This window comes from Chiloscyllium plagiosum, unplaced genomic scaffold (genome assembly GCF_037043375.1).
Source record: "Chiloscyllium plagiosum isolate Xiang-an unplaced genomic scaffold, Cpla_swu_hap1 HiC_scaffold_2, whole genome shotgun sequence".
NCBI lineage: Eukaryota > Metazoa > Chordata > Chondrichthyes > Orectolobiformes > Hemiscylliidae > Chiloscyllium > Chiloscyllium plagiosum.
Genome location: NW_028270140.1, coordinates 12,636,163 through 12,648,250, shown reverse-complemented (window position 1 = coordinate 12,648,250; position 12,088 = coordinate 12,636,163). Strand labels below are relative to the sequence as shown.

At 41.0% G+C, this 12,088-nt stretch overlaps 2 protein-coding genes across 12 annotated transcripts in view; both read right to left on the bottom strand.

Moving 5' to 3' along the window:
* Positions 1-964, bottom strand: part of fsd1l (fibronectin type III and SPRY domain containing 1-like) — a 61,690-nt gene extending 60,726 nt beyond the window's left edge. For 5 of the 10 annotated variants that reach the window (XM_043719357.2, XM_043719384.2, XM_043719375.2 and 2 more), the window contains exon 1: positions 818-962. In XM_043719357.2, coding sequence (XP_043575292.2) covers positions 818-832 — 15 coding nt within the window. In that variant the 5' untranslated portion in view covers positions 833-962. Of the gene's footprint in view, positions 1-817 lie in introns of all 10 variants that reach the window. The other 5 variants (XM_043719428.2, XM_087994610.1, XM_087994613.1 and 2 more) reach the window with 3 other exon arrangements.
* Positions 965-3,993: 3,029 nt separating this feature from the next.
* The window catches only part of rassf6 (Ras association domain family member 6), a 72,396-nt gene continuing 64,301 nt past the window's right edge, over positions 3,994-12,088 (bottom strand). For both annotated transcript variants that reach the window (XM_043719296.2, XM_087994590.1), the window contains exons 10-12: positions 9,521-9,639; positions 9,327-9,424; positions 3,994-5,889 (exon numbers count right to left, since the gene is read on the bottom strand). In XM_043719296.2, coding sequence (XP_043575231.2) covers positions 5,814-5,889; positions 9,327-9,424; positions 9,521-9,639 — 293 coding nt within the window. In that variant the 3' untranslated portion in view covers positions 3,994-5,813. The remainder of the gene's footprint in view (positions 5,890-9,326; positions 9,425-9,520; positions 9,640-12,088) is intronic.

Genomic DNA, 12,088 nt, shown 5'->3' with positions numbered 1-12,088 from the left:
ACTGCAACAAATGGTTTACAACTCAGCCACCACCCTACATTAGTTCCCACGACTGATCTCACTGCAAGTCTAATATCCTCTAAACCAATGACTGCCAAAGCCACTGAGGATAGATGCAGATTGCTTACACACCAGAGTGATGCAGCATTTTCATTGCTCCGCAACAAGATGTTGGGGATAGCAATAACCAAACTCCCCCCGTTCCCTTTCTAAACCTGAACACAAAAAGGTCAAGGACTCATCCAATTGTTAAGATCCTCAGTGCAAATAAAATGAGGGCTGAAAAATAAGACCCAGGCATTTCAACCAAATGAATCACACGACTGATGCAAAACTGAAATACACCCAAATGAACTAACCAGAAATAGAGGGAAGAGAGAAGAAGGATGCGAAGAGGGTGGCAAGCAGTGGGGTGAGGGGGTGGCAAAGGGTGAAGAGGAGGCAGCAAGGGGCAAGGGGTGCAGGGGTGGGGAAGGGGGCAGCGGCGAGGGGAGGGGGAGGATCGGTGAGGGAAGGGTCGGCGAGCAGATAGTGGAAGAGACAGAGAGAGAGAGAGAGAAAAAATAAGTCGCCCTGGTTCGGGGATGACCAGCCCCTGACCCTTTCTACCGCTTAAGACCCTGCTGGTGGATAGGCAACGAGGAAGGCTTGGAAAGAACAGTCCTGATGAAGGGATGACCGGACTCAAAACATTAACTCTGCTTTCTCCTACCAGATCGTCTGAGCTTTCCCACCCCCCAACAATTTCTGTTTCCATCTCGAAACGAGCAGGGTTTCTCCAAGGGCGAACTTAATTCTCTCAGGCCTTGGCACTTACCCGCTGCGAGTCCATCGAGGCGGTCAAGAGCGGGCGCCCGCTGCCCCCTGAAAACAAGAGACACCCGGCGCCACCAGGATCCGGGAACCACACACGGACGAGCTGGGCCCAGTGCGCAGGCGCACCAACCGACGATGCCGCGCCGGAGGTCGGGCTGGGGGGCGTGGGCGGGTGAAGTGACGTCACGCGTATGCGTGCGCGCCGAGCACCGCGTGCTGTTGCCTTGGAGACAGCAGGCGCCGTTGGCGACGTCCAACCGTCCCGACCAGGACCAGAAGCGGGATTGGGATGGTAATGCAATTAGCTGGATTTGAACATTGAACTCAAACCCATCCCGCACGGTTTGGATAATAGTAAGCAGCGTCATATGATTATTGTAAATGCCGTGGTGCGGAAGCGAAAAGAAAATCCGCGATACAGTTCTGAAGGAGGGTCACTGGACTCGAAATCTTAATTGACTCTGCTTTCTCCCTCCGCAGATGCTGCCAGACCTGCTGAGTTTCTCCAGCAATTCCTGTTTCGCTTCAGATTTTCAGCCTCTGCAGTTGTTTGTTTAAAAAAAAAACTTGTGGATCATTCCACATGTAATGAATCTTTTTCTTAGAGCATGGAAACGGATCGTTCGGTCCAACTCGTCCATGCTGACCAGATATCCTGAATAAATTTGCCAGCACTTGGCCCATATCCCACAAACCCGCCCCCCAGCCCTGAACATTATGGGCAATTCACCTAACATGCACATCTTTGAACTGTGGGAGGAAACCAGGGGAGAATGTGCAAACTCCACAGAGACAGTTGCCCGAAGCTGGAATCGAACCCAAGTCACTGGTGCTATGAGGCAACAGTGCTAACTGCTGTAACGTTGTAGTTCTGTTCTTGTGCAATCCAGTGTTACAAGGAAATAGTGTAATAGCAGCACCATTTCAACTAACAGGGCCAGAATCGCGATATAACCAATATATGCTTTAAAAGTTTGTGCTTTAGAAATAGTGTCCCCAGTTCGTCAGTCATGTTATAGTGAATTTGCATTAATGAAACACACGTTCGAGCAGAACGGCCAGTTTAAGGGAATCATAGGTTATGGGCAAAAGACAAGAAAGTGGAATTGAGGATTATTAGATCAGCTGTGATCTTATTGAATGGTGGAGCAGACTTGATTGGCTGAATGGCTTACCTCTGCTCCTATATAGAGTAATACAGTCACACAGTACAGAAACAGACCCTTCAGTCTAACTCATCAATGCCGACCATACATCCCAATCTGACCTAGCCCCATTTGCCAGCATTTAGCCCTTATGCCTCTAAACTTTTCCTATTCATATACCTATCTGGATATCTTTTAAATGTAATTGTACCCGTGTCCACCACTTCCTCTGGCAGCATGTACCACCTCTGTGTGAAAAAGGTACCCTTCAGGTGCTTTATACATCATACCCATCTCACCTTAAACTATGCCCTCTGGTTTTGGACTCCCCTACCCTAGGAAAACAGCGTTGGCTATTTACCTGATCCATGCACCTCATGATTTTAAAAAATGGTCTCCAGGAGTTGCTGTCAGCTCCAGTGGAGTAATGATGACACACAACAGTTGATTTGGCTCATTTCTTACAGAAATAAGGTAATTGATCTACCTCAGCAGGTAGTGGCGGCAGGGTCAATGAATAGTTTTAAGGTGGAGTTAGAAAGCTTCTTGGTAGGCAAGGGAATCACGTCTTATTGGGGAATAGATGAGAATGTAGAATTCAAAACACAAACAGTTCAACCATGATGTTAATGAATTAGGAGTAGGACCAATTAGAGACCAACAAAATAACTTGTGTGAGGAGTTAGAAGATGTGGACAGGATTCTTAGAGAATATTTTCCATCACTTCACAAAATAGAAGGATGTAGATATTGTGGTTGAAGAGGGGGAATGCTAAATATTGGATAGCATAAGCATAGTGAGAGAGGAAATATTAAGGGGTTTAACCTCTTTGAAAGTGGAAGAATCACAAGGCTCAGAAAAAAAAAAGTCCTAGTCTACAAAGAGAAGTGCAAAACCAAAGATCAAAATATATGATGAAGGTCATCCCAGGAGCAAACAAATTAGGCTGCAGTATAACTGCTTCAAACTAATGCTGCTGGCTTTTACATGGTGTCGAGAGTATCCAGTGTCCTGCAAAACCTAGCCTATGCATGTGGTATCAATCAATCCTTCTGCTGACTGTGATTTGTGATGTTGAGTGTTTGATTTCCAGTGTTTAATGAGCATAAATTCCCTGCATTTAAATTTGGAAAGACCAAAACCACTGCCTTTGGGTCCTTTCCACATCTGTTTTACAGGTGTTGATTTGATTCCTCTTCCTGACTGCTGTGAGGCAAGTAGTAATCTTGACTGAAGTGTATGAACTCATGAATGGTCTTTGACAAGATTGATGTGAAAAGAATGTTTTGTATTGTGAATCAGTACAAGACTTGGGGCACTGCTTTAAAATTAGGAGTAGTCTTTTTAGGACAAAGACAAGATTGTTTTGTTTCCTGACGATTGTGTGACTTTAGAACTCTATCCTTCAGAAGGCAGTGGAGGCAGGGTCATTAAATCTTTTAAGGCAGAGGTTTATAGATTCTTGTTTGACAACAGAATCAAGGGTTCTTGGGTGTAGATGAGAATGGGGAATTTGAAATACTAACCAATTAGTCATGATCTTATTGAATGGTGACTTAGGCTTGCAGGTCTGAATGATCTATGGCTAGACATAGAGAACAAATGTTGTCATCTGGTAACATCCCATTTACACTGTAATGATTCACTGAAACAAGTGACTAGTTTAATATGAGCAGCATGTTTTGTGGATTGTATTACAGGTGGCACAGTGGCTGGCACTGTTGCCTCACACTGCCAGGGAACAGAGTTTGATTCCAGCCTTGGGCAACTGTCTATGTGGAGTTTGCACATTCTCCCCGTGTCTATATGGATGTACTTCACTTTCCTCCCACAGTCCAAAGATGTGCAGGTTAGGTGAATTGGCCATGCTAAATTGTCCATAGTGTAAGTGCATTAGTCTGGGGTAAATGTAGGGCAATGGGTCTGGGTGGGTTACTCTTTGGAGGGTCAGTGTGGACTTGTTGGGCCAAAGGGCCTGTTTCCACACTGTTTGGATTCTATGAAACAATAGAGAAAACATATTTATGTTATACAACATTGCTAAAATATTAACAGGCTGTTTAATTGAAATAACAAAAACAAAAATTAAAATGTTACAAAGTTAAATAGTCTAGATTTTCCTTCATTGTTAATTTGGTAGCAAGTGGTATAAGTTATATCATTACATCTAATCCTCCAGTGGCAAAGTGATTCCAAATGTTACTGAAAATTGATTTTAAAACATCACAGCAAGGATTATGGTAAATCAGACAGTGCACCCAAGATCCAGACGAGATTTTCTTCACAAGTAGGGAATTGATAAGCCATTGGTAATAGATTCAATACACCAATTTTGTCCTTGTTGGTATATTTATTCACAGGATGCAGCATTATAGATTTTCCCCCTCCTAACTACCAAACCAGTGTCCCAGCTGACTCACTTTACATTTTGAGAAACCAGTGAAATCAAATTCAGAACCAAACCCTCTTGTACATTTTTTTTAAATCGCCCTAACCTGGCATATTCTGATTCACCTCCAGAAGTTGAAACGTAGACCTTGTGGTCTAGAGATAAGGACACTGCCTTTGTGTCATAAGACCCATGAGATTGTTTAATCAGCTGGCTAAACATGTTATGACCTGCCTCCAGTGTAAGTGGAACTTGAACCCAGACCCGCTGGTCCAGAGGTAGATTCCATTGCAACATAAGCATCCATGCTGACTCTGTTTATACATGCTCTCAATCCTTAATCAAAAAATATCTATTGCTTGTGCACTTGTATTTTTAACAACAACGAATCTTTAACAGCTGTGTTCACATTTCTTTGCATGAACTTAATTAATGAAAAGAATCAGGAATTCTATTGAAGCAAAAACAGAATCTTCAGGTTTATATTGGAGGTTTAACTTTATGATCACCAATGTTCAATCTTCATTTTTAAATAAATGCTTCTTATTATAGTCTTCATTGGGGAGTTCACTTTTCATTTATGGCAGAAAAAAATGTAAACCTCAGAATATTGTGGCTTGATTTGTGCATCCCATCCTATGTTTCAATTATTAGGTCTTATTTAAGTAATTGATCAGTAGTGCATTTAAATAAGCTGTAAGAAATATCAATTAATAAAGCAAGTTAATACAAAATGGCCACTGAATATTTTCTAAAGTTGATTTTATTTTTATCTCTGAAGGCAGCTAAATGGTAACCAGTTTATGACTCTTTGATAGCTTTTGGAAGTTTACTAAGAAAAGTAATAATGTATTTTTGAAGCAAAGTCATTGCTGTAAGTTACAACAACCTGGATTTATACGGAGTCTTTAATGTCGATAAGAATTTCAAAGCAACTCATGGACGTGGAACCAAACATAAAGTTTGTTGCTTGAGTTTCATTTGCAGCATCATTTTAAAAAATCAAAGTCTAATTCAATTAATAAATATATTATGATCAATATGACTCTAGAGCCAAGCCATCACCTCCTACTATTTGTTGGACTAAGTGGTGTCCATGAAAAATGGCTTAAATGCAGGAACATTGTGATGAGTCTTAAATTCAGTAGGGCAGAGCAATTGAAGTCATAAGTGATTTACCCCACCATGCCCTTTTTCTGCTGTAGGTACCAGCATTACAAAAAAGAGGGTATTTGTCCATAGGAAAGTCTGAGCCAATAGTTTCATAATTGAAATACTAAATACAAATAGTCCTAGTCCTGGTGCAGACATGATGGGTAAAGTCTATTTCTGTGCCATAAACTTTCCATCATTTTAAAATGTGACATCTCCATTAAAATGAGGCACTTATGCATTTTGTAATTGATTCCAATTGCATATCATCTCACGCAGGCATCTAATTTCTTGGTGACAGTTATGCTTCTTAAACGGAAGTTTCTGCCCTCACCATCATCCGTTTGTGCAACAGCTGGATCAAAGATTTTTTCTCCACTTTGTACCTGAAACAGAGCACAGTTAGAATTCTTGCATTAAATTAACAGCATAGACATTCTCTAGTTTTATAAATGAATCAAGTTAATACCTGTCTAAATTCTCATTTTAGCAAGAATAAAGATCAGACCCTCAGGAAAGATTGTTAATGACTGGTGCAGTTTGTTTTGGTTTCAGAAGGATCCCACCATTTCATAATGGATTGAGATCAAAACAGTGTCATACAACATAGAAGTAGACCCTTTGGTCCAACCCGTTCATGCCAACCATAATCCCAAACTAAACTAGTCCCACCTGCCTGCGCTTGGTTCATATCCCTTCAAATCTTTCTATTTATGAACTAATCCAAGTGTATTTTAAACATTGTAACTGTACCTGCATCCACCACTTTCTCTGGCAGTTCATTCCACGTACAAACCACACTCTGTATAAAAACGTTACCCTTCATGTCCTTTTTAAATCTTTCACCTGTCACTTAAAAATATGCCCCCAATTGCTGCTGAGCCAACTTCTGCCTGAAAAAATGAAAGAAATCAAAGCAGTTCCTGAACTACATGAATTAAAGCACCTTATTTATATCAGGTAATTGTAGGGACTAGGGTAACAGCAGAACTTAAATTCAGAAAGGCGGGTATAATGGAGAGAAATAAAATGTCCAATTGGGAGCGGCCTAAACTTTCTGGAGATCAGGGAAGCATTCCTATACAGTACTTCCCCCCATACTCATGGGAGATACATTCCTAAACCTACCATGGAATCCTGAAACTATGGATAGGAGTGAACCCATTCATTTAAATGGGAAATTTACCTTCCCAGTAGTCCCTGGTCCTTTGTTCTGGAAGGTGCCCTATAATATGTTCGGGCCGTGGCAAACCGCGGGTAACTGAAACCGTGGAAAACGATTCTGCTGATACAGGGGTTGCCCTGTACTTACAGCTTCCAAAAACCTGAGTTATCCAAAATTTCTAGGAACGGCAGTCATACAGATTGTCAATCCATTATTTTTCTCACAAAACTAAAGAGCTCCGTATTGCTAACAGAGATTCTGATCCACAAGGTCTCCACAACAAAACTCCCATCTACATTTCAGAAACAATTAACTGGATATTGGGAAGTCTGGGCCATTGTATTGAATGGCTTCTTCTACTTTCTGATATCCTTCCCATTTGAATTTTACTTGTTAAAGAAACCCTGCTGTGGTTTCCTCACTCAGGTTACAGTTCAACTCAAAGGTGAAACCAATGATGTCATCCAATCCTCCAGTCTGCATTGTTAAAGAAGGTGCTGTTGGTTTCAGGCAAGTGCCTTTGCTATCTGCTTGTAAGTGCCAGTTAAAGTTGAAAATAACAGGATCCTTGCATGAAATTAGCTTCCTGGACAAGTGCAGCAGTCCAGGCTTTTGGCCTTGCAGAGCAGAGCCGTTGGACCCTCTAGTCCTGGTTCTAATTTAAATACAGAAACCAGTAGAATTGGTAATACTGGTGGCGAACCATAACTCCCGCAAAAAAAAACACTACTTTTCATCATGAACTGAAGACAAACTCTTTTATATTTTGATATGCAGAGTTTTTGAATGGGTCAGTCATCACTCCGCAGCCTGCAGCCCTCCCGTCCAAAACAATGCTCACATCTCAAACTTTAATAATGCTCACAACCCTGATCCCCACAATGCTCACTGTGTGACATAACTCATAGTCTCCAAACCTACCCTTACCCCAAACAATACTCACCTTTGGAATTGGAAAAGAATTTGTTGAGAGGTGAGGTGATCATTGTCAAAGAGGGCTGAACAGTATTAGGAAAATATTAGCACTGTTGTGGTTGCTGTGGTGGAGTGCTTTGACACTGATTTACTTAGACTTCCACTTCTGAGCTGACTTTATATATGCTATGAAAAGCTTTTAAAAATTCCCTATTAAAAGTACAATGTACGTATGGGACAAATAGATCTGCTGAAATATGGCCATCTCTTTCCAATGTCACAGGAAATTGTGCAGTAATCTAAGCAGTATAAAATTGGCATTAGAAGTTTAATTTCCACTGAAGGAAAACCTCCCCAGGGTCCACAGGTTCATTAATGATTTAACAGGAGTAGCAAATGAGTAACTTGTCAAAAGATTTAGACCAGGCTCCCTGGACAAATGCAACTCTACCAGACAAGTACAGTTTCTCAGGAGAAAAGCAGCCTCCTAGACAAACACAGTTTCCCTGGAGAAATGCAGACTTCCAAATGAAATGTTGACAGTTAGAACAAATGTAGAGTTCTGGAAGAGATGAAGGATCCCACGAGAAATGTTGACTTTCCAAGTATGGCTGTTCTGAAAGGTGCAGTGTTGTTATACTGCACTGTAGATTCTATCAGAAAAGTAAGGATTCTTGCAAGTCTTTTTTCCCCATTGGTCAATCACCCTCTAACAGTACTCCAGTGCTCATTCCAGCAGTTGATACTGCTCCTCTATCTCTAACTCAAATGGAATTGCTAGAAAGATGTCCTGTTTTTTTAAAGTGTGTTATCAGATTTCTGTAGATTTTAGGCAATTTGAATTTTACTTCTTTACTAATACCCGTTTTAAGCAAACAAAAATCATGTCTTGCAAACCTCTCCCTCTGTATTATCCGTAGATTAGATTCCCTACAGTATGGAAACAGCCCCTTTGCCCCATCAAATCCACACTGACCCTCTGAAGAGTAACCCACCTAGACGCATTCCCCTACATTTACCCCTGACTAATGCACCTAACACTATGGGCAATTTAGCATGGCCAATTCACCAGACCTGCACATCTTTGGATTGTGGGAGGAAACCAGAGCCCCAGGAGGAAACCCACGCAGACAAGGAAAGAATAGGCAAACTCCACACACAGAGTTGCCCGAGGCGGGAATCGAACCCCAGTCCCTGGCGATGTGAGGCAGCAGTGCTAACCACTGAGCCATTGTGCTGCTAATGGGCAAGTTCGGGGGTAACAGTGACATTGCTGATTGGGATTCTGACAATAGCATTTGACCCCCTATCTGCATATAGTCAAAGTTTCTAGTAGGACTAATCATCACATATAATGTCATCCTTCTGAAAAGCAGAACAGGAGGGCCTCCAACTCCCTCAGAGCCAGCTGTCGGAGTGAACAGGAAGTCTGACACTCCTGTTTTTATCTGTCAGCCAGCGCTCCCTGATTGGACCAGATTAATAGCCCCAATCAGGGAACTCATTCTATAAGGTCCACCTGGCTGATCTCATTACAATCATAACACTCTGCCCCATCCACAACCCTTAATCACTCCATTTACATTTTTAAAAGCAGTCTTGGAATGCAACAAAAATCATCCTTGATGGTAATGGAAATGTTTACAATTACTGATATTTTTCTTCCCCAAGTCTAGTTTGATAAGTCAGAGAAGATAGTAACAGTATTACAACATTACAATGGAATAATCCCCACTGTCTTACCGGAGTTTGATTTTCCCAATAACTGTCTCCTCCTCCTCATTTAGTTTCTGAAGAAACGTTTTTAAAAGAGGAAGTTCAAACTTGATATACTGAGCTACCTGTCAGAGGGAATAATGATAAGAACATGAACAAAGACTTGAAATGATTGACATATTATAGAGATTTTGGGAGCTTGTTTCTAAAATTTTACTTACATCAGTGCTGATTTCTTCTGCATCCTTGTCCATCAAAAATATTTTCACGATTTTCCGTGATGGTCCATGAAGCAATCTTTCCCACAATGGAAACGCTGTATCCTTAAGCCTTTTCTTTTCTGTAAAAGACATTTACAGATTGAGAAGTAACAAAGATGTTAAAAAATTGTCAGATTATGCTCTGACATTATCATTTATATCATGAATATGCCATTTACTATCATAAATATGCCAATTAATTAGGTCCTGAAGAATTTAATGGCAGGATCTCCATTTTATTTTGCACTATAACCTGGCGTTGTGTGATTTTAACTTTGTACACCCAGTCCAACATCAGTACCTCCAAATCATTTTATTTTGTTCCACTTTCAGCATAGCAGAATCCAAATTAATAGGCTGACTGCCTTCCGAGTAAGAAAACTGGTGACATGAGGTTGCAGTTAAGGACCTCTGGGGACAGAATTTAGTAATTCAATCAAAAAGACAGCAGCAGTGAGTATTCGGGGCTAAAGGAGGGTGGGTGTGTAGAAAGAGATTGAAATCAGAAATGTGGAGATTGAAAGTTTTGTTGAGGGCCAAGGAAATAGTCTTCCTTCTTCTGGTCCATGGATAGATGTAAAAGTCACTTAACTCATTGAGCCATCAGATACTGCCTTGTTCCTACTACCAGGTTTCCTAAGCATTGGTGTCTGTTAAATTTAAATCAAAGTCTAAATTGCACAATGAGAAACTGATTTAAATACACAAATGTGGCCCACCACTTGTGGGCCATGAAACACAGTACTCCGAAAATTACAAAGAGCACACATATGTTGAAGTTTTGAGAACATATAATTTTTAACCAACACTGTCTAAGTGACCTCTTTTGTCTGCAAACCTGTTTAACTGCTCAGTGAGGAAGTTCTCACCAGTTGCTTTCTCACTGAACAGAATCAGATCTACTGTCGCAGCTTTCCCATTCAAACCTATGTTAAAACTGCATTGAGTCCTACTACTGGTGTTAGTAGGACGCCATCTTTTGAGGTTTCCTCTTGCTTTAGATCTCATTGCAACCACCTGCAAAATCCAACAGGTCAACACGGAGAATGTTTGAGATTTGAGACGACACATAGCCTGTCCACTTTGAACTGCTCACTTGTCCAATTTCTGTTGAAAGGTATTGCCTTTATATAGCACATTGCATACTTATCACGCATCTCAAAATGTGTCACAGCCAATGAAATTCCTTTTAAGTGTAGTCAGTGTTATAATGTAAGAAACTCAATGGTCAGTTTGCACATGGACAGCTCCCATGAACATTAATATGATGATGACCAGATCATCTGTTTTTAATGATATTGACTGACACAAACGTTGGCCAGGACACAGAAGATAGCTCTTCTTTAAATAGTGCTCTTGATTTAATGTCTCATCAGAATGGCAACACCTCCAGCACTGCAGCAATCTCTAACTGCAGTGGAATGTAAACCTTGATTTTTGCGCTCAAGTCCTGGAGTGGAACTGAAACCAGAACATTTTGAGCCTGAGACAAGAGTGTTATCAATTGAATCAGACCTGACGCTAGGATTAAAATTGATTCAAAGGCCTTAGGTTAATACCGTATCCAGATACTCAAGATTATACTGCAGCTTTGACTGAGATCATTGAATGACATCCCTTGAATGAGATCAAATGCAGTTATTTCACTGAGGTGCAAGTTCTGCCTTCTGAGAACCTTAAGCGCAAAAAAAATTCTCATCAACCTGTTTGGACATGTTATGATAAACCTCCCGGACAGATGATACTCAAACCCAAACCTTCTGGTCTAGCAATAGGGACACTACCACTGTGCTACAAGACCCTGTGCACTTGAGAGTTACAAACACAAAGTTTATCTAAGTAGTTAATTAATTGACCTTTGAATAAAATGCACATGTTTCAATCAGGAGAACATTTTTGGTCTGCCATTTGGTGATCTGCCATAAAGAAGGGAGGAATTTTAATTTTAAAGAATGTAAACATTAGCTCTTGTAACCCATCAGACTAGACTTCTTTTTCACCTGATATGGAACAGTCCTGGATTGCTTACGTGCTTCAGGCCCATTTCTTGAAAAATTCAGCAAAGGGACCTGACACCAACATATTTGTTGGAAATGTTCAGTAGGATCACAGTGTTACATGTCAAGGAGGCTAGAAGCCTGTGCACAAACTATACACTGTGTCATTAGACCTTTAGGAGTAGTGCTAAATAAGCAACCTCCAAATGTTATGCCTCCTTCTGCACAGCACTGTTTGGACCAGGGCTGAAGCGAAATTGCCAACAAATATTTTTCAATATTTGACTCCCATGGCACTCTCACCTCCCCTTGTCCAATCATTCCTGAGCCTTAGCCTTATATGTGCTTGTATCTCCTCCCACCAGACCATTGTATAATGCATAGAGCAGCCCTTCATGAGCTTTGTCATTTCGCTCCAGAACTCATAGGACATATCTCTAATCATTATCAACTGAGACTAGGTCAGTTGTGGCCAGGACCAGCAAAAGAAATGCTATAGTATCTCCTCCCATCTATTGCATTAGTTGGAGGA